The sequence below is a fragment of the Lepidochelys kempii genome, chromosome 1, assembly GCF_965140285.1.
Source record: "Lepidochelys kempii isolate rLepKem1 chromosome 1, rLepKem1.hap1, whole genome shotgun sequence".
In the NCBI taxonomy this organism is placed as follows: domain Eukaryota; kingdom Metazoa; phylum Chordata; order Testudines; family Cheloniidae; genus Lepidochelys; species Lepidochelys kempii.
In genome coordinates, this window is record NC_136380.1 from 124390668 (window position 1) to 124412552 (window position 21885).

Sequence of the window (21885 nt, forward strand, 5' to 3'; positions counted from 1 at the left end):
AAAACAGGGTTCCCTTACACTTCTTCCATTCTTCCACTGTGTCTAGTGGGAAATTGAGCTATACAGTCCCTTCAGAGACTATCTGCAGTGCGTTTAAAATAACCAAATACATAAGTAACTTTCACTGTTTCTGTATAATATTAACACAGATGCAGGATGATCTAGACCAGTGGTTCCCAAACTAGGGGCGCTGCTTTTTCAGGGAAAGCCCCTGGCGGGCCAGGCCAGTTTGTTTACCTGCTGCGTCCACAGGTTCGGCCGATCGCAGCTCCCACTGGCCATTCTTAGTCAAAACACAGTTTGGTCCCATCAATGCTGCAACACTACAATGTTGTAATTGGGTCATTTGTAAAGATTGAATAGGGTATTTGGGTTGTTAAGATTTTTAAGTTATTTTTCTTTCTTTTCATGTTGGTTCAACATTAACAGTAATTTGAGTACAGGAATCAGTTGCCAGGGCCTCAGTTTTGCTTGTTGTACACCATTAAACAAAACTCTCTAACATTTAGTAATCATGCATACGAAGTAAAGAAAAGAAGTCACAACATTTAAAACCCAAGTCTTCATTTTAACATATCCTTTTATAGAATCTTTTAACTGATGGGGAGGGGAAAGTTTATTTGAAAGTTCCCAGCCAATGGGAACTGTGGAGCCAGTGCTCGGGGTGGGAGAGAGGCAGTGTGCAGAGCCTTCTAGCCGCGCCTCCGCCTGGGAACAGCAGGGACAGGTCGCTGCTTGCAGGGAGCCACCCGAGGTGAGTGCTCCCCAGATCCAGCAATCCGAGACCCCTCTCATGCCGCAGCCCCCATCCCCACACCCTCTCTTCCACCCAGACTCCCTCCCTCTTAGTTAACCGGAATTTTTCACTTACCGGAACCCCCATTCCCCGAACATGCCGGATTAAAAAAGTCTTTTACTGTAGCTTTCACCTCTCACATTCTGTTAAAATCCAGTGCTATTTTTCAGTAGACAGAATAAATGTACACAAGAGGAGGAGAGAGAATAGCAAAGGGTAGAAAAATGCAGTTTCAGTCTCTAACACTGGCAGATTAGGTCTGGTCTAACTGGCTTAATTAAGTTTCTCAGGGCTGAAAAATCCAATGCCCCCTGACCAGCGTACTTAAGCTGGCGCAGTGTATGCAGCTCTAGGTTGACGGAAGACAAACCCGTAGTTTCTGGAAGACCATAGACAAAGCATATGGTACATTAAAGGTGCAGTAGGTTATATATATTTTCAGAGGCAAAGACTACAATCTCTTCAAGTTTGTGACTTGCAGCATAGAAGGGCTTCTCTACACTTAAAACACTATGGTGGCACAGCTGCAGTGCTTCAGTGTAGACACTACCTACTCCAACAGGAGGGTTTGTTATGTTGGCGTAAGTAAAGCTGTGTCTACACTGCCACTTTCAATGCTAAAACTTTTGCTAAACGCTAAAACGCCCCCCTGGGCGACAAGTTTTAGCTCTGGAAAGCACCAGTGTAAACCGCACTTTATTGCCGGGAGCTGTGCTCCCGGCGATAAAGCTACCACCACTCGTTAGGGGTGGTTTTTTTTTTAATCTCCAGGAGAGCTTTCCCACTGCGATAAAGTGTGACTACACTGCTCACGTCACAGCGCTGCCGTGGCCAGGCTGTAATGTGGGTAGTGCATACACAGCCTAATCCTCCGCCCCAGGAGGCGGTAGCTTGGTCAATGGAAGAATTCTTCCATTGACGTAGCACTGTCTTCATGGGGACTTAGGTTAGCTTAACTACAATGCTCAGAAGGGGTGGATTTTTCACACCCCTGAGCAATGTTGTTACGCTGACCTAACTTTTCTAGCGTAGACTAGGCCAAAAGGTAAAAGGAAGTAAAACGCATATTCAGTTTGCAGCATCTGAAAGACCTGCACAACATCTTGCCTTTGTCTGAGAAATCTGATGGAAAAATCTTTCCACTGGAAGATCTGCTACCATTGATATCTTCCCCAGCCTTTTTAATTGTGGGTATTTGTAAGCAGTTTAAGGCAGGGACTCTTTGTTTGTGTGTGTTGAACTGCAATGCCTAATAGAGTCCTTCAGAGTAACAGCCGTGTTAGTCTGTATTCGCAAAAAGAAAAGGAGTACTTGTGGCACCTTAGAGACTAACCAATTTATTTGAGCATAAGCTTATGCTCAAATAAATTGGTTAGTCTCTAAGGTGCCACAAGTACTTCTTTTCTTTTAGTAGAGTCCTGATACTGATTAGGTGCTGCTGCAATATGTATTACTCTGGGTTTTTCTGTTCTATAGCAACTCCTTTTCATACATCTAGTCTTTTTTCCACTTCAAGTATTTTTACAGGAACTCTATGGTTATCACCTCAGGGTTCCAATAAAGAATGAAACAGCCTTAAGATCTTTAAGCCTGACCTATTTTTAAAAACATCTTAATTACAGTTAGTGGATTTTAGCCATAAGCTCCATGTTGTCCTGGGAGATCATGTCAGTTGAATAGCCTGGTGAGGTGAGATTCCCTTTTGCTGTCCTAATTTTTCTAAAGTTTTTTGAGGGTTTTTTTGTTCTCTGGGCCCATTTTGGTTTCTGTCTGTGTTCCATGTTTCTCTTTATGTAAGTAGCTCATTCTTTTCCCCAGCTTCCTAGGGTAAGCTTGTCACGCAGTTTCTCTGGTCGTCTTTAATCTGTGTAGCCATTTCAATCCACGTGAACGCAAATTGCTGTTTTATAATAATGAAGTGTTCTCTCGTGTAAAATTAAACTGGGGCAGTGAGTTTAGGCTTAGGTACATCTTAAGCTGTCATCCCGTGTCATGAGTAAGGCTACGTTTTAGTCACAGGTATTTTTAGTAAGTCATGGACAGGTCACAGGCAGTAAACAAAAATTCACAGCCTGTGACCTGTCCATGATTTATACTATATACCCCTGACTTGGGTGCTCTGGGGCAGGGAACGGCCCGGGGGCGCCGCGGGTGCTCTGGGGTCGGGGGGGTAATATGGGCAAAAAATCATGTTCAGTTTAGTTAAATACAGTAATGGTATTTGGATGTTCTCACACACAATTAGCTTCCACTTCATTACAGAAATAGTTTTTAAAATGCGCATCTGAATTGCCTTGCCTTGTCTTCTCTATTTTTATGTACTGTATTATGTTTACCTATCCAAACATACCTATCAGTTTAGTAGCAACTAGCTGTAGTATGTAAATGGAAACTCGGTAAGTATCTTACATTGCACATTTATTTTTTTTTAATTTATTATTGTGGTAAACTCGGTTTCACGCTACTGTAAACGGTGGATTGAGTTCAATCAAAGCAATTTAAATCATGATTTTAACCCTCATTTAAAATCAACAACTGGGAAATCTTATTTAAATAATTGATTTTAATCTTGTTTTGAATTTGTACTTTTTAGCTATGTTCCTGAAGAAAGGATGATTCTCCGTGGTTGATATAATTTGGTACTTTTTGCTAACCAGTAGGATAGACTATATATGCGCACACTTTATTTAAGCATTTACATAGCTTAACATGCATTTATTCACATTCTTAATTTTTTAGCTTTTTTTATTGTTAAAAAATGATGAATGGCGCATTTCTTATTTACTTTTTTTAACTCATGATTTGTGTCAAGCTGCATTTGTATAGAAATTGGAATTCAGTTAAGTGCACAAAAACAGCATTTTAAGTTTTATTTAACTAAGAATTTATCTTACGTGTACTTGATACTTACATAATAAGTTTGTCAAAACTAGTTTTGCATTTAAAACTAGCTCAGTATATTAAAGAAAGGAAGTATTATCTGTAGTTATTGAGTTCAAGTGTCAGTTTCTGGTCACCATGTTCTTCCAAGATTTTAGAATTAGTAGATCTCCTCCCTTGCACACCTGATTTTTATTCATAGATTGGAAGAGGAAAACAAGCATTCTTGCTTTTTCAAGAAAATTTCAACTCCCAGTCGGTCTCTTAACTTTGAGTGAGCTAGTCATTTGAGCTGAATTAGTTGAATAAATTTTGAAATTTAAGAAAATATTCTCTCTGCACCTGCAGGAGAGGCTACTGCTCTCAAAAGCTGGTTTAGCCCTTCAGTGAACTCTGGTTCCAGGTGCTCAGTCAGCCACTTTCACTAATTCAGTGGTTTGACTTCCTTTTAAATCTTTAGCAGAGAACATGTACTTCTTGAATATTATCTTTTTAAAATTAATTTAAGTGATTTTAGTAGATTATAGTTTAGACGTTTGTTTGCAATTATAACATAATTTTAAACAGGTTTCTTTTTAAAAGAAAAATCTTTTTAATTGAAATAAAAAGATAAGTTTAACCATCAGAATGCATAGAAATTATTTTTTTAATTTATAGCGTATCTGATCAACTCTTCGTTCTCCATATAAGCTTTTTGTTCTGTGTTTGTACAGTGCGTAGCACAATGGGGTCCTGTTCAGGACTGGGGCTTCTAGGTTCTACTGCAATATAAATAAACAATAATAACAATACTATTAGCAGTATTGCAGTAGCCCTCAAAGGCCCTGCTAGTTTATCGTTACTGTAGATTCTTAGCACCACACAATCTTTAATGCATTTATCTTCACAACACCCTAGTGAGATAAGTACTATTATCCCCATTGTACAGCACCGTACAGAACTGAGGCACAAAGAGGAGATGATTTGCTCAGAGTCACACAGGAAGTCTGCCAGGGCAGGGAGTCGAACCCAGGTCATTCAAGACCGAGGCTGGTGCCCTAACCATTGGATTATCCTTCCTTGCTAGGTACTTCTAGCTACCTACCTACCTACCCACACACAGGACAATATGATGCCTTCCCCAAGAAGCTTGCAGTCTATACATTAATTCAATATATAATTTGATTACTTTTGTGTGTGCAATATTAGTTCGTAGTTCTCACTAATGGAATTCCATAAGTGTGCATAAGCATGTACATACAAGCTTCTTGTTTGTTGTGGTGAATGATAGATATACCATGTTACCCAGGAAGGCACAGATTAATTAAAGTGAGATTAATTATCAGTTGTTATTTTGTGCTTTTGTATTTGACCAAATACATCACAAATAGAAGAATAGCATCTGGATATGAATGAAATATTTGTCAACCTTGGTTATGAGTGTGATGAGCAATCATAGGTTGGTTACAGGTGGCTGACTGCTTTTTATCTACAGTTATAGTATTTTACATCTCCCCTCACACCCATTTTCTTATGTTGTCTCTAGATGCTCCTGTTAGCAGCGTGGCCCTTCGGAAATCTGGGGATTATGTTGTTACCCTGGGAACCAGGTTTGCTGCTTTAAAATGGAAAGACCAGTCAGTAACCACCATTGTTCACGTTGACAAGGATAAACCAAACAACAGATTCAATGATGGGAAAGTGGACCCTGCAGGGAGGTTTTTTGCAGGTATGTTGGAAATATGTACTAAGGAGCACTAGAACTTTTTCCTCAGATTTTAGGGACAATTTGTAAAGAACCCTGGCAGATGTAGGAAGTGTCTGTCTTTCAAGTCGAGGTTGTCATCTTACTTTCAAGCCACAGAAAATATTAATTCTAAAATACCATAATAATTTAATCCACTTTTAAAAATGTATTACCCCAGAGCTCTGCTCTATTCTGTTTAAAAAAAAAAAAAATTCTTTCGTTGTATAAAAATTTATTTTCTTGTCTCCAATGTTGGCATTCATGTCTTGTTTTGAATGTACTTGGAAAATACCAATGCAAATATGTTTATAGTGGAAAACTTATTGTTTGTTTTTTTCCCATACACTGAATATAAATATATTTTCAAAAACAATTAAGCATACAGCAAATTGTTTTCAAAGCAGAGAGAGTGTGTCTGATATACGTTTGAAATTTCAAGGTTTATTTTCAATTTTCTCTTACCAAACCCACCCCCCCGCCCAAAAATTATCTCTATTAGTGGCATAACTTGTCATTTAAGATTTTAAGACTTTTTGTAGCCCTGATTCTAAAGTTAGTGCAATTTTTTCCAATGTTTGGGGGAGGAGGGGCATTAAATTGTGACAACCATCTTACAGTTTGAAAACACTGTGGAATTAACAATGCTAGCATGATTGCCTTCAACTCCTTTGCAGCCACAATTTTTAAAAAATCTTTAATTTTATTCATCATGCTCTGTTAAATGCACACAATCAAATTTGCCTTCTCCCTTTTGGTTTTAACTAAATCTCTTTGAATGTTTAAAGGAGAAAACCTAGTCAAAGTTTGAGGGAAGTTTATGTCAAAGAGGCAGTCATTGCCACTGTAAAAGGAGTGCATTTGGTTTCTGTGAAGCTGTGCTTTCTAATGAATGACCCTCTCATTTTTGTAGGTACCATGGCTGAGGAGATTCGACCTGCTGTGCTAGAGAGACACCAAGGTGCTCTGTATACACTCTTCCCTGATCATTCTGTAGTGAAGCATTTTGATCAGGTGGACATCTCTAATGGCTTGGATTGGTCACTGGATCACAAGACTTTCTTTTACATTGATAGCCTGTCCTTCTCTGTGGATGCCTTTGATTATGACCTGCAAACAGGAAAAATTTGTATGAATTCTTTTCTTATGCTAAAATATTTTTAAGTTACTTTCTGTGCAGTTTTTTTCTTTCAACTATTAAGCAAAAAATCAATTGTGACCCAGGCCCTACTTAAACCTGTGGTCCTAGAGCATTATTTTTTGAGTTAGTTTAAATGTGGTTTGGCTTCATCCATTCTGGACATCAAAACCCGGTTTAAAACAAGTTAGCAGAAACTGGGTTAAAAAACCAGCTTATCTAAGTAGGTTCCTGGCTCAGAGTAATTAGATGGATTGGTTCATATTAGGACATTATTAAATTTATATATTTAATAATTGACCTGAAATAATTTGTTAAAATTCATTTTATCCATTGCAATCTGTGCTGAGCCTGTAAATTGTACATTCATTGATTATACACTTACAATTCACTTCTAATGTTTCTGTGTTATCAAGTATGAAGCATTTTTGCCTCATTTTCCTCCAGTGGCTATGCTGCCTGTTATGAAACAGTAGGTGAATTAGCAGAGAAGTTTGTAGTCCATCTTTTCAGCATATAAAATGTGCTACACTTTTATAGTGTGTGCATTCATATATTGTTTTAAAATGGAAATCCCTAACTGAAGAAGATCCTAGAGAGCCAACCAATGCTGAAAAGCAGTAACTCAAACATCATCTTCCCTTATTTATGGGGGAAAAAAACAAAACAAAAAAACACCACCATAACCTCAAGGTCTTTTCACAGGCATGGGCAAATGGAAAAGCTCCTCCAACTTGGATTCTAAAAATTTGATTTAAAGTAACATGAACCATAATAATTTGGTTTAAAGGAACACCATCATTTTGAAATCTGGTTAGTTTTAAAATTGAGCTTAAACTAGTTTTAGGTACAATGTCTGCCCCAAGTCCCACTACCATATTTGTGGTTTACAATCACATTTTTCTATATTAAAAAGCCACACGCAGCAGAGGAAACCTAGGAACAAACTGACTCTGACAGTCAATTGTCAAAACGCAGAATAAACAAACTAGAACAGTTGGATTTTCTTTTGTTAATATCTTTTAATAATAGCGGGTGGTAAAATGTTCATATAAAGTGCAATTTTTTTAAATTGACATTGTCTCTTTGAGTTCATAGTTTTCCTAACTTTCTGTTGATTTATATATTTGAATGTCAGCTTTGTGTTGGAACAATTAGTGGTGTGTTCTGGGAATCTCTTTATTGAGATGGCTCCAGTTCTATGTGTGACTGAAAAAATCCAATTATGAAGTGGCCCAGACAGCTTATAAAATGCTGTATAGGTGGAAAAGAGTCAAATTTGGAATACACAAATTATTAATTCCTATAATATATTCAATAGTTCCCTGATTTATAGTTAGGGGGAAATATATGGTTGACATACCAGAAGGGAGTACCAAAAATAATTGTTGTGTGTTTGACAGTCAAACTGACTTGCAGGCTGTCAAGCTGAATAATAACCATCTGCAGAAACAAACTGGTCTTTTATACTCTCTCTCTCATCTGCAAGACTGCAGGGAGCTGGATTCAGTGCAGCATTAGAAAATCATCCTTCTTAGCTATTTCTAGGAGTATGACTTAGGAAAATGTTAACTCACAATAACTTAATATCTCCCTTAGTGTATGATGCCTGTTGATTTTCTTTTGCAGCCAATCGCAGGAGTATGTACAAGCTAGAAAAGGAAGAAAGCATCCCTGATGGAATGTGTATTGATACAGAAGGCAAACTCTGGGTAGCCTGTTATGATGGAGGGAGAGTGATCCGTCTAGACCCTGCGACAGGTAATTCCTCTCAGAGGATGAACTGAAATTTTGCATTAAATAAGCTAAGGGGTAGTTGGATAATGGGCTTTTCTGGAAGTGTGTCTGTACTCATAATCTACTGTGGATGAACAGCTCTTATCTTAAATGCTCATTCCAATGCTAATTTTGTAAACATATCTACTCTTCTTTGATAGTGGCTACAAAAAATGATGTGGAATGATTTCATTTAAAGTTCTTCCTCTTAAAAGTTAGTCTTGTCATGGATATGTAACCTTTGTGATCAGCATGCTAGCTTCTGTTAAACATATAAAACATATAAAAATGTGTATCCATTGAAGAGTTCTGATAGCAGCCAAAATGACAGGTTTGAGATGGGTTTTTACATATTCATTAAATAACAGAAGCTGCAGAAGTATTTTTGCAACTTGGCCATTAGATGGTAGTGTAGCTGAACTGTTTCTATAATTCCCCACGTTCGTTGGCCTTTGGTTGATGATTATCATTTTTTTGAATTAGTAGTCTGACATTTTTCAGTCTGAGACCAGTGTTTACTATACAGTAACTCCTCGCTTAACGTTGTAGTTACATTCCTGAAAAATGCTACTTCAAGCAAAATGATGTTAAGCAAATTTAATTCCCCATACGAATTACTGTAAATGGGTAAGGGGGTGGGGGGCGTTTAGGTTCCAGGGCAAGTTTTTTCACCAGACAAAAGACTGTATGTCTGTGTACACATGTACACGCGTGCACACACACACACACGCAGAGAGTACATTTTAAGCAAACAATTTAATACTTTACACAGCAATGATAATTGTGAAGCTTGGTTGAGGTGGTGAAGTCAGAGGGTGGGATATTTCCCAGAGAATGACTTACTGCTAAATGATGAACTAGCATTTGGCTGAGCCCTCAAGGGTTAACACATTGTTAATGTAGCCTCACACTCTACAAGGCAGCACGAATGGAGGGAGGGGAGACAGCATGGCAGAGAGAGACAGACAGACACACACACTGTGTGTGTGTGTGTGTGTGTGTGTGAGAGAGAGGTGCATTGCCCCTCTAAGTACATTGCCTTTTTATGTAGATCAGCAAGTTGAGACAGCAGCTGCTGCCAGCAAGCTCCCTCTGTCCTGAGCCCTGTCGTGTCCGCCCCGTTCTCCCCACTATGGAGATGGGGTAAAGGAGCGGGGAGCAGGAGCGGAAGGGAAAGGGGGACACCCTGACATTAGCCGCCACCTGCACAGCAAGTAAGAGACTTGGGGAGCAGCTCCAAGGCAGAGGGTAGGAGCAGCACAGGGCAGCGGGGAGAGGGACAGCTGAACTGCCAGCAATTGGTAGCCTGCTGGGTGGCTGCTGCACAGGGAACTTAGGGGAACGGGAAGCTGATAGGAGGGCTGCCAGTCCACCGTGGTTTCAAGCCCCCACCAGCTAGCTGCAACGGGCTGCTCTTCCTGCAAGCAGTGGACAAAGCAGGCGGCTGTCAAACAATGTTATAAGGGAGCATTGCACAACTTTAAACGAGCACGTTCCCTAATTGATCAGTAACGAAACAACGTTAACCGGGACAACTTTAAGTAAAGAGTTCCTGTATTGCTAAATGGTCTGGAAGAAGAGGTAAGCAGTGAAGTGGCAAAAATGGCTGATGACACAAATTTATTTAGCTAGTACCCCCTTTGACACATGCACAAAGGTTACCTATGTTCTACTCACTTTTATTGTTTAAATTATTTACACCATAAATATAGAATCATGGAATGGAGGTTATAAAGTTCTTTAGTGTCCCACAGCATTTTAACTTTCCAGCATGAATCATTCATGTGTGCGCACTCAGGTGTTTGCCTCCTTCATTTTGAGTCTGTCGCATGTAACTTCCAACATTTGGGACTTGGCAGGTTGAGAGGTATGATTAAGTTTAGTCACACCCAGAAAAGACTGTAAGGAACTACAAAGAGACCCGACAAAGCTAAGTGAATGGGCAGCATGATGGCCTATGAAATTTATTTTGACAAAGACAAGGTAATACGTGTTTTAAAGGAAGATTTTAATTGCACAATTTGTCTATACATATTGCTTGATTCTAAATTAACTTACTAGTCAGGAAGAAGACCTGAGCGTTATTGTGGACAGCTCCATGAAAACCTCTCTGTCTAATACACAGTAGCTGTAAAAAATGCAAACAGAATGTGGATAAATAGGATAGAAAATAATACTGAAAATGTTAATAAAAATCATTGGTACACACGTGAAATACTGTGTTCTGTTCTATTCAAATTATGTTAAAAATAGCAGAAATAAAAACCATTCAGGGATGGGTGATGAAGACAATTTAAAGTAATGAAAAGATTAGGGTTGCTTACAGAAGGGATGAATAAGAGGGGTCATGGTAGAGGTGTACAAAAGAATGATTGGTACAGAAAAAGTAAGTTAGCTGCTCCTACTTACCCTTTCTTATAACACAAGTACTTTCCATTTTCATTGAAAATCCCTTGTAACCTATTGAAAGCTGTGAAATGCTACCTAAACACAACCTGTGGAACTCACTGGCATGAGATAGAATTGAGTCCAAGAGCAGAATGGATTAAACATTTATATAGCTAGGATGCTTGTTTGTTAATAAGGAGAGTAAACCCTCATATGTAAGAGCATAAGGAAACCACTAACTGATGGGTTTTAGGAATAAACTTCCCCTTTGGGTAGGTTATTCCACAATTACCCATTATAGTGTTTTTTGTACCTTCTTCTGAAGAGTCTGGTGCTGTGCATTGTTGGAGGCAGGATATCAGACTAGACAGGATATCGTTCTGATCTAGAGTGACAATTCCTGTGTTTTTCTTCTCTGGAGAAAGTTATAGGGTGTTTAGGTCAACCGAGAACTGGAGTCAAAATGTACTTGGCTGATGTGGGCTTGGACATTTGACACTTGACAGTATGTTTGTGTGTGGATGGGTTTTTGTTCTGAGGGTTTTTCACTCCATTGTAGAGTTTCGTTTTCTTGTTGTCTCTCTTTGAATAGATGCTCCCCACTACTTGTCCTTCTCAGTGAAAGGAGTGTGGTGTTACTGTCTTATTTAAACTACACGTTTGAAAGCCCAGGGATTTAACCTGATAGATTTAGTCTATACATATCACTTCAGTTTATTTTAGATTACTAATATTCTCACCTTGTCGGTTTGGACTAAGCAAAGATGTCTTTCGCTTCTGTAGTTAATGGCCAATTGAAGGCTTTTTATTGGCAAACTGGCTGATAAAACAGTCTATGGCTTATTTTATTTTTAGCCAGTGGCAGAAAAATTCGTGAAACAATTGGGCTAAGGTGAAGATGGGACATTTTTAGAAAGGGGATTTTCAGGTTTTACTCAGTGAAATTTGGATTTGGGAGCATTTGGGTGGAGGTGGATAGACAAGGGAACTTGTTTATTTGGCATCTTTTTTTAAGCAATCCTTGGAGATAACTGGATTAAATAGTGGTGAGATGGAATTCTAGTATCTGCACGCGCAAACCAAAAGATATCTAGTTTGCATAGTTCAGACAAAATACGAACCTTTAGTTTGCACTTGCAGTTACAGCGCAGCATAGTAGAGTGTGCTGCACTTCACACCCCCATAGTTGAACTGTTGGGCTGTGTAGACATGCCCTCGGTTGTCAGTTTATTTTAGGTATTGTAAAAATGTAAGATGCTATTTATTATTATAGATGCAGGGAGCCCAAGATGCTTCTCAAACCATGTGGACTATTCAGGATATACATGGGAATCTTTTTTTTGTCCATTACTGAAGCAGACTTATCTTTGTGGGATTAATTTTAAGGCAGTTTTTAAAATGTATCTAACTCTTGTGACAAGAAATTCGCAAAGTGTTTCAATGAGACATGGAAAAATCTCACTCATCCTTTTTTGAAATCACATTTAAGGACTTGATTATCAAACATGGACCAAGTAACTGTTGTTGTTTGTGTTGGTACTTCGTTTAGAAAAGGAAATAAGAGTAGCTTGTTGGGTGAGCCAACAAAAGTGTTTTTGCAAACTAAAATAATTTTGTTTACTATCTGTTTATTTAAAATACAAAGATGAAATCTTGGCCTGGCAAAGTCATGTCAAAACTCCCTTTGACTACAGTGGAGCTAGGAGTTTTCACTCCTAAAGTATTTCACCATAAAAAGTTGTATTTTAAACTTTCAATATATTATTACATTGCTTCTACCTGCAAGGATTACCAACATTGGGGGGTGGGGAGAGAGAGAGAGAGGAAATGTATTTAAAGAAAACACAAGACCTCAGCAGAATTCAATAAATGTATGAAATATCTATATGATAAATAGGATAAAAATATGTAATGGGTATAAACCCTCATGATTCAGGGCCTTAGACAAGCACTTACTGCTTGAGATTAAAAAGAATTTCCCCTGTATATATTTTCGTTATGAAGTTTCTTGAAACTTCTTTTGAAGCATCTAGTACTGGCCACTGCCAGAAACCTTATACTTGGGCTAAGTGGACCACTGGCATGTCAGTATCCTGAGTCTCTGTAATAATTATATAGACATTTGAGTGCTTTACAAAGTTCAGATAATCATTATCATCCCTGTTTTATGTGGACCTGATCCAAAGCCCATTGAAGCCTATTGTTCCATGTTTGAATTTAATAATAATGTGAGATGTCAAAATAACAGGCTCAGATGGAATTATTTAAAGATTATCAATCCAAGAGTAATACCAGCACTATGCAGACTACAGAAGCAAAGTTTACTTTACCAGTCTTTGTGAATGGTGAAAAGCTGACACCGCTGTAAGTGGTGGAATGCTGGCAGTTTTAATTCTCAGTCTAACTCCCAGAATCTTTCCTTTTATAGGGTGTGAGATAAAGAAATTCCTTTTGGAGTGAAAAATTACTTTCCCACAATGTGTACAGTTTGATATTTTAGTTTACCTCATTACTTATAGAATGTCTTTTTATGGTATATCCGTTTTGATTGATAACCCAAAGAGATTTTTGACCCAGTCATTATTACTGACAGCTATGGCAACAGGCAGTTGCTAATGAGTTAAAACTTAAAACATCTTTCGGGGGCCATTATTTCATTCATTACAGGAACAGCTGCAATAACAAATACCTTTTACCAATCTCAGAACTTAATTGGATAATAAGCACCCCATATCAAGTACCCAGTCTTGTTTTTCTGTAGGGTCCCTTCATTAATTTTGAGGGGTACCTTCCTGGTCATCTGGACTCTCTCTCAAACTGAGAGATGCAGGGAATAATTAGGCACATCCCAATATTTAATTAGATACCTTCTTGAGCGTTGCTCACATACTAAGTTCAGTTCAAGGATAGAATTTTTCACTTTCATAGATACAGGGGACTGCATTTATAGACACACAACATAAAAAGGATTTTGGGTAACAGAATTATGAGAGTTTAACATACAAAAATAATGAAAGGCTAATATTTATTAACACAATGGAAAAAGACACCTACTTACCTCAGTACGCTTTGGATCAGGCCCCATTTACAGAAACAGAGATTAAGTGACTTGCCAAAGGCTATACTGGGAGTAAATGACAGAATCAAGAATGGAACTCTGAATTCTTCCCAGCCTCACACTCAGCCTGCTAAATTACAATAAATTGGTCTCCCCCTTTTCCCTCCACCCCAAACCTGGCATTTCTGTGCAACATAGGGTTCTATGCTGGTTACTAGCAATCTTGTTAAATTCTTTGTAGAAAATAAACCAACAAAAAGCTTCTTTTTTTTTTTTTCTCCCCTCCAGGAAAAAGAATCCAGACTGTGAAGCTGCCTGTTGACAAGACAACTTCCTGCTGCTTTGGTGGAAAGGATTATTCAGAAATGTATGTGACTTCTGCATGTCAAGGAATGGATGATGAATCGTTTTCACGGCAACCACAGGCTGGTGGTATTTTCAAGGTGATTAAATTATTTCTTTTCTTTTAAAAGACCAGAAAGAATTTTCTTATACATTTTGGTTTGAAGGCAGGTGGTGGTGGTGTGGGGGGGTGTCAGTCTGAATGTACCATATCACTTAAAACTATTGTTCTTGGTTTTTTGACTTTCAGTTTTTTGGTCCCTACTGCTGTATTTAGAAAATTGCTAGTCTTTTCATGTTTACATGGTAGACTGGTTCTAAACTTGTAACAATACTGACATAGCTAATGTCTTGTACAATCATCATTTTCTGTACCAAAAAGCCTCTACTTTTAAAAAAAATTCCCAACTTTAGCAGGGCAAAAACTTGTAGAGAATTTTTGTTTTAACACAAAGTAGGAGACAATGTGTTATCTACCAAACTGTTATTTATAACTTAGTTTGCTAGGATTTTTTTTGTTTGTTTTTTAAATTGGTGACTGGCATAGGGCACGCATGCTCTGTGGCGCCCTCTGCTGCACATGTCCCATCGCCTCAACTGCCTCTCCCCTATGTTTTCTGTTTCTCCCAGAGATTCATGTGACTCAGCTCTCCAGCTGGGTCACTGAGTTCAGCCCCCTTCAGAAGCCCAAACAAACTTCTTTTGCGCTCCTTGGGCTCTTCTTCAGCCTATCCTCTGGGCTCAGTTCCCAGCCCCTCCTGGGCCATCTTTAAGTGTCTCTGCTCTGAGATAGAGCACTGACTCCCAGGCTGCTTTCCCTGGAGCCCCCCTCATATACTCAGCCCCTCTGGGCTACCTTTCAGTCTTCCCTGCTCTAAGAATTGAGGGCTGAATCCCTTGTTTCCTCCAGACCCTACTTCAGGGCCTTTCATAGGAGCCCATCTTGCTCTCTGTGGTTCCTTCTCCAGACTGAGTTTTCTGAATCCCAGGTGTTTCAGCCTTGTCCCCTGACCCAATTAGTCCTTAGCTTGGCAGGCAGCTAATTGTTGCAGACAACTGAATTGATTGAACAGGGTTGGCTAGCCCCAGGCCTCCTGACTCTTATAGGGGCAGGCTAGCCTGTTGCACAGACCTTGTGGATTTAAAACCCTGATCCTGCAATTGACTGCATGCAGGCACACCCCTGTAGCTGTACACAATCAACTGTAAGATAGGTGCATCCGATGAAGGGAGCTGTAGCTCACGAAAGCTTATGCTCAAATAAATTGGTTAGTCTCTAAGGTGCCACAAGTACTCCTTTTCTTTAACTGTAGGATTGAGACCCAACTGTGTTTGAAAGAGGGTTTTCTGGAGAATGGGCCATGGCATAGAAATTATGGTTGTTTGGAAACAGCAGTGGGTTGAAATTAATATCTGGTGATGGGTTGTAATGTAGAAAATTGCAGGATATCAAGTCGGTCACAGTCTTCTAAAACAAATTACTCTGTGGAAAGATACATGAATCATCACAATTATCTTCTCTCTCTCTCCCTTATTTTTAAATAGATAACTGGACTAGGGGTGAAAGGAATCCCACCACATTCATTTGCAGGTTAAATATTCACTCTTCAGAACAAAGTACACGTCCAAAAGCAAGAGTAGCTTAAGCAAGAAACATATTAAAGAAGTACTTGAGCTGGAATTCTGCATCTCCTGCATTTGAAACCACAGCTCTGTGGGTAGACTTCTGGCAGAAACGGATAAATGAAGCAACTTTTGAAATGCATCAAATTTTTCAAAATTCTTTGTTTTCTTGGTCTCTTGTGTAACTTTAAATATCTCCTGTAATTTTCTATAACACTAAAATCACTCTCATCTTAATAAACTTTGGAAAATAAGTTGAACAGTGGTATTTTTTGCCTTGTTTGCTCTACCATTCCTTTTCTATTTGTAGCTTATAGTTAAGGCTAATTTTTTGTGACAGATATTTTTAGTAAAAGTGAGGGACTGGTCGTTGGCAATAAACAAAAATTCATGGAAGCCTGTGACCTGTCCCTGACTTTCACAAAAAATATCCCTGACAAAATAGGAAGGCGGGTTCAGCACCCATTGCTGCTGGGGCTCCCAGATCCCCCATTGCTGTGGTCAGTGGGAGCTCTGGGGTCCCTCACCGCTGTGGGAACTATGGGGTCCTCCTGCCCCCAGGCTGGGCGGCTGTGAGGTCCCCTCACTCCTGAGGTGGCTGGGCACTCATGGGGGTCACCCGCCGCAGCTGGGAGCTGCAGGGTCCCCCAGCCGCCTGCCACAGCTCGGCAGCTGCAGGATCTGCTGGCTGCCAACTACAGCTGGGCAGCTGCAGGGTTGCCCCCACCATGCAGGGGCTGGGAGCTCTAACCCGGAGGCAGAAAATGTCACGGAGATCAGTGGAAGTCACGGATCCATGACCTCTGTGACATAATCGTAGCCTTACTTATAGTGTATTGAGTCACTGATATTTTTTTTATTGCCTTCATTTGCTTGCTACCTCTCTCAAACAAGCTTTCAAAGCTTCACATAAATTATCCACTGTGTACATTCACAGTAAAGAAAATATTTGTTACTGTAATATAACTTAGCGAGTGATGTTTAATTTTAAATAGCTTGTTTTATATAGTTGGTTTTCATAGGTAACTTAGACTTTTATTGGTTAAATTAGTGCCTATGAAAGGTGTCTACTAACTGTATTAGCTAACATAGCCATCCCTGTAACTTCAGAATAGGAAGAGTAACTGCAGTGGGCAATGCAAACTAGCTTGCACTATCCAGGCAATATACTCTTTCACCTTGAAGAACCTGGTTTCATACATCTCCCATGTCCATCCATCTCACTAGAGTTCACCTGTTTAAAAAAAAAAAAAATAAATAAAAAATTGGGGGGTGAAGGGGTTGTGCTTTTCTTATCCACAAAGCAGTAAAGAGGAGATGAGCTGTCTTCCTCTCAAGTTCCTTGTTTATGTTCTGAGGCATTAATACAGGTCACCTGCACAAACACATGAGGTGGTGTGTTTTTTTTTTTTTTCCCATTCAACAATGAAATCTGTCTTATCCACTTCAGGTTTTTAAACCGTACCGATCATGGTTCTTCCTAAATGCGGCACGTACAGCTGACCAGAAGAAAAAAATCCATGGAAAACTTCAGTTTTTCAATAAAAATTCAAATACTGGAAAACTTTGACTGAAAACTGTAAAATTTCAATTTGGAAATGTTGCCACAGTGACTCTTACACTTTTTACTTCTTCTCTGTACGTTGGACATCTTGGTCAGACTATATCTCCCATGAGGCACTGTGGTCTCCCCTGTTGGAGTGTCTCTGACCTACATGCATCATGGGAGATATAGTCTGACAAGGGAGCCTGGCCTATAGAGGAGAATGGGAACATGAGGCAACCAAACTAAAACTCCTATGAAGTTCCATGTAATATTTAGGTTTTTGGCTTTAGAGTTCTTGATGAAAAATCAAAATTTTCCCCAGAAAGCCAACACTTTTTTTTTTCCATGAAAAATTTTAGTTGAAAACCCAATTTTTATCAAAAACAATGTTGACCAAAAACTTCTGAAGGGGCATAAAAGTCCCCTAAAAATGCTTCATTTTCCAGGGCAGTTGGGTTACAGAAATTGGGACTATATCAGGATTACTGGGAGCTTCTCACAAATTTGAGACTAACAGAGATTTTATCCATAGAAGGCTTGGAGGAATTGGAGATACAGCAATGTCCATTCAACACAGTAAGAACCTAGATAGATAAGAGGATAATCTAAAATATTTGGAGCACTATTTTTTTAAAGGTGAACTGCTGGCATAGTCTCCCATCAGGACTGGGTATTGAAATTTCCACATTTAGGGTAACAGCAGCGTCTGTTTTGGAAGCAATCAGTTTTATTCCAGATAGGCTACAGATTTTAATGGCAGTTGGGGAGGAAGGACAGTAATTATCACTTGCTTCAGATCCGGAAGGAAGGACAATAATTACTTGCTTCACTTTTCAGGAGCACAATGAAATTTTGCAATGAACAAAGCTGAACAAACAACTTGTAAGTGGCAGAATGAAATGTGCATCTCTCTCTTTCCAGATAATTGCACACCAGCTGTGTATTTACAAGATGCCAGTCGCTATGGAATTGGGGCTACCAAACTACCAGAAAGGATTACATGCTTGAGTTTCTCAATCTCCTGACCAAGTACAAGAGCTGAGATTTTAACATCAAAATTGGATGTTATGAGAATACAGTAAAGCTGATAAGATTCAGTTTCTAATTAAAATACTAGCAATCAAAACAACAATTGATGCCTGCAGTTGGAATTTGTAGTCAAAGATTTTTTTTGTTTGTTTAACTTATATCTTAACTCTAATTAACTGGTTTTGTGTGCTGTATTTTTTTTTTTAATCTTATGCAGGATATAACATCTGAACGCAAACTAGCAGAAAACAGTGGCTCTTATTATGCATATCTCACAGTTCTAGGGCTAGCTGCACATCTGTCCCGCTTTTGTATCATCTGAAGGGATGCGCTGAGGCAGGGCTCTTGCCCTTACCTGTCTTGGGGTGGAATCTCACAATTCTTCAACTCTTAGCATGGGACCTGAGTATGCTACTCCTTGTGTGTGTATATACACCAGCCACTTAGCAGCCTGCAGACCAGACTGGGTTTGAGCATCTGCACTTCTTTCCTTCAGAAACCTGTGACCGGTGATAAAGTGACGAACAGCCTTCTTAAAACAAAGCATTTTTATTTAGTAGTTTGGAGTAAAGCATTAGAGGATTTCAAAGCAACAGCATGCATGTATATTTAGTCTCATCTAATGTTACACTTCAGTACAAGCTAAATTGGATGAAGAAAAGGAGTACTTGTGGCACCTTAGAGACTAATAAATTTCTTTGAGCATTTTCTACTGCATGCATCCGATGAAGTGAGCTGTAGCTCACGAAAGCTTATGCTCAAAGAAATTTGTTAGTCTCTAAGATGCCACAAGTCCTCCTTTTTCTTTTTGTGGATACAGACTAACATGGCTCCTACTCTGTAAACTGGATGAGCTTTCCTCAAATTACAGCAACAGACCTGAACCAACTCCTAGTGTCTGAGGTAGGATTGCCATCTCTGAGATGCAGAAGAACCAGCCCCAGGCCACTCGCCCCACCAACAAAAAGGGTGCTAGTGCCGACAACCGCTAATTGTGACTAAAATGTTTGAGAACCATTTTACACAAAAAAAGCCCTACAATATGTGTATGTTCGTTACCATTTTTCTTAGCTTAGCCTAAGACAGTGTCGCAGTCTGAATTATGGAGGTGTGCTGTAACGTGTCTCCTCCCAAGTAGGCAAGCGTTCCCTGGGACCAGGAAGGGCCCAGCTGCTTTCAGACACTCCAGCCAGTCCTGTCTCTCTTCCTTCCCAGCCTGGTCTCCCCAGGAAGAGCACACCCCACTCACACACACTTGCCCATGCTGAAATAGGCCAGACCTCTAGAAAACCCTGGCATCGTGCACCCTGCTTTTACGTCCAATATAGGTATCCATGATAAATATGCCATGGTATTCTACAAGGACCTGCATAACCCTGGAATAGTATCCTTTCCTGTGAATGTGCTTGCTTGAAATGGCTGGCATAGAATGGGTACGTGTGTGCCATTGATCACACCTGCATAGCTCAGGAGCCCCATCCATTCAAACCCCACAATTATTTCAGAAATGTGTCCAATTTTTAGAACCTTGGAAGACAGCACAGCATTAATTGCTTTGCAAACCTCCATGGCCACTGTGCTAATCATGGATTTGCCTACCATGAACTGATTACCAACAGGAGTTGCGAGCTTCCATAGTGCTATGCAACATGCTTCTGGAGTGGATATGAGCCCTTTCCTCAGATGTTCTGCTACTCAAGACCTAAGATAAATTCCTCCCACAACTCCAGGTGGACCCTGGCTTTCCACACAAGTTCTGGACCCACTGTTTATCATCCCATGTTTCCAGCACAACATGGTTCCACCAGTGTGTGCTCATGGTCCTTGGTTCAGAAGCAGTGGTCTGCATGGGAAAGATCTGCCACGGAAAAACATCATCAGCTAGGTCCATGCCTCCATCTCCCCATGGTCCCCTTCTGTTTGTTTGTAATCCCCTGCCTCTATCTTCTTTACTTACCACCTTCAAATACAGTGCTGCAGTGGGTGAGGCTACTGCGTATATTGACTAACCTGCAATTGCTTAACCAATGGTTAGCATGCAGTGATGACCTAGGTGTGTAGGCTCTGCCACCCAGTCAGCCCCTCGAGTGTGATATATCCATTCTGTTACATAGAACAGAACAGGCCTTGGCAGTCTTCATTATAAAAAAGCACTCCATTTTTGGCACAGCATACATGTGTTTCTTCAAGAAGTCCTGCTTTAAAGTGTGCAAATGTGAACAGTTATTTCACTCCCTAGTTCAGAGTTCTTTTAACATAAAATTAAAATTTACAGTTTTTCTAATAGCAATTGAATTATTAAAAGAAGGAATGTTCATCAAAATTTATTCTTTCCTTTCAGAAATAACAGTTGAGTTTATGATCCCTCATAACAAAGCATTTTGTTTTTGCTGATCCTAGCCAAAAGCAGAAGGAAGGGTGTCAGCATTCACATTATGTGACAGATGATTGGCCAAAGTTGTTCAGGAACTTGAACACTTTTGTGGCAGTAGATTGGTGCTGTGTTGTGAAAGATGCTTTACACAATTTGTTTGTGCAGGAGCTGGTGGTAATAGGCTGACATTAAGCTATTTTTCTGTCTGATAAATGCTAAGATTCAGGGAGCAGCCAGTTGCCGAAGGAGTTGGGTTTGACAGGGAACCCTTCAGCAAAATCTGGGTAATCTTGATAATTGTGTTTAGTTACAGCACAAAATTAAGGTTTTTTGTGTCCCATGCTTAATGTTCTTGGTTTGCTGCTGTTTTTATAACTGCTGTTTTTGCATAATTGCTCATTTTTGATGTGTTGGGAACAGAATAGTGTTTCTTTGCTGCCAGTCTGAACATAGGGCAAGCATTTTGCCCCATTGAAATACCTGACTGGAGGCTGCTAATTGATGATTTTAGTTTTTGGAATTAATTTTTGTATTTTGATTTTCAGATATATTTTTCCTTTTGCATTTTTGTGGTTTTTCATCTTTGCCTTCTGCTTTGTTGTTTTATGCTTTTGCTTGTCTATTTTGTCAAAGTTAATTGTTGGTGATGACATATGCATGTGAAAAGATTACATGCTTGTGTCTTCAATCTTCTTTCCCAAGTTCAAAAATTGAAATTTTCAATAGCAAGTCTTATAACGTGTGTGTGTTACACTTTGACTATTGATAATATTGATGAAGCTCATCCTTTGCCCATAAAATGGACAAGTAATTTCCTAGTGAGACAGGTTTTATATGATCCAAGTTCTTACATAGTACAGGATCTCTACCATTCTTAACAACTGTCCCCACCAAGTCTCCCTCCCTCCTCCCAAAACCCCATAAACAAACCAACCAACAAAAAATCTAGCATATAGCTTGGGTTTAGTTTACATTTTTTTCATCTAGCCTTCTGAATGTGGCCAGCATGTTACCTTATGTATACATAGGAGTCAGCACTCTGGTCCTAAAAGTATATTTGTATAGATCAGGGATCGGCAACCTTTGGCACGTGGCCCACCAGGGTAAGCCCCCTGGCGGGCCAGGCCGGTTTGTTTACCTGTCGCGTCCGCAGGTTTGTCCAGTCGTGGCTCCCACTGGTTGCGGTTCGTCGTTCCAGGCCAATGGGGGCTG

At 39.6% G+C, this 21885-nt stretch overlaps 2 protein-coding genes across 8 annotated transcripts in view; both read left to right on the forward strand.

Moving 5' to 3' along the window:
- The window catches only part of RGN (regucalcin), a 25899-nt gene extending 7576 nt beyond the window's left edge, over positions 1-18323 (forward strand). For 3 of the 6 annotated variants that reach the window (XM_073353488.2, XM_073353498.2, XM_073353507.2), the window contains 5 exons: positions 5202-5384; positions 6313-6528; positions 8167-8298; positions 14048-14202; positions 18192-18322. In XM_073353488.2, the coding sequence (XP_073209589.1) occupies positions 5202-5384; positions 6313-6528; positions 8167-8298; positions 14048-14202; positions 18192-18278 (773 nt within the window). In that variant the 3' untranslated portion in view covers positions 18279-18322. Of the gene's footprint in view, positions 1-5201; positions 5385-6312; positions 6529-8166; positions 8299-14047; positions 14203-15646; positions 15985-18191 lie in introns of those variants that run through there. The other 3 variants (XM_073353525.2, XM_073353515.2, XM_073353479.1) reach the window with 2 other exon arrangements.
- A 99-nt stretch (positions 18324-18422) lies between these two features.
- Positions 18423-21885, forward strand: part of LOC140914782 (regucalcin) — a 28878-nt gene continuing 25415 nt past the window's right edge. For both annotated transcript variants that reach the window (XM_073353439.1, XM_073353447.1), the window contains exon 1: positions 18423-20957. In XM_073353439.1, the coding sequence (XP_073209540.1) occupies positions 20886-20957 (72 nt within the window). In that variant the 5' untranslated portion in view covers positions 18423-20885. The remainder of the gene's footprint in view (positions 20958-21885) is intronic.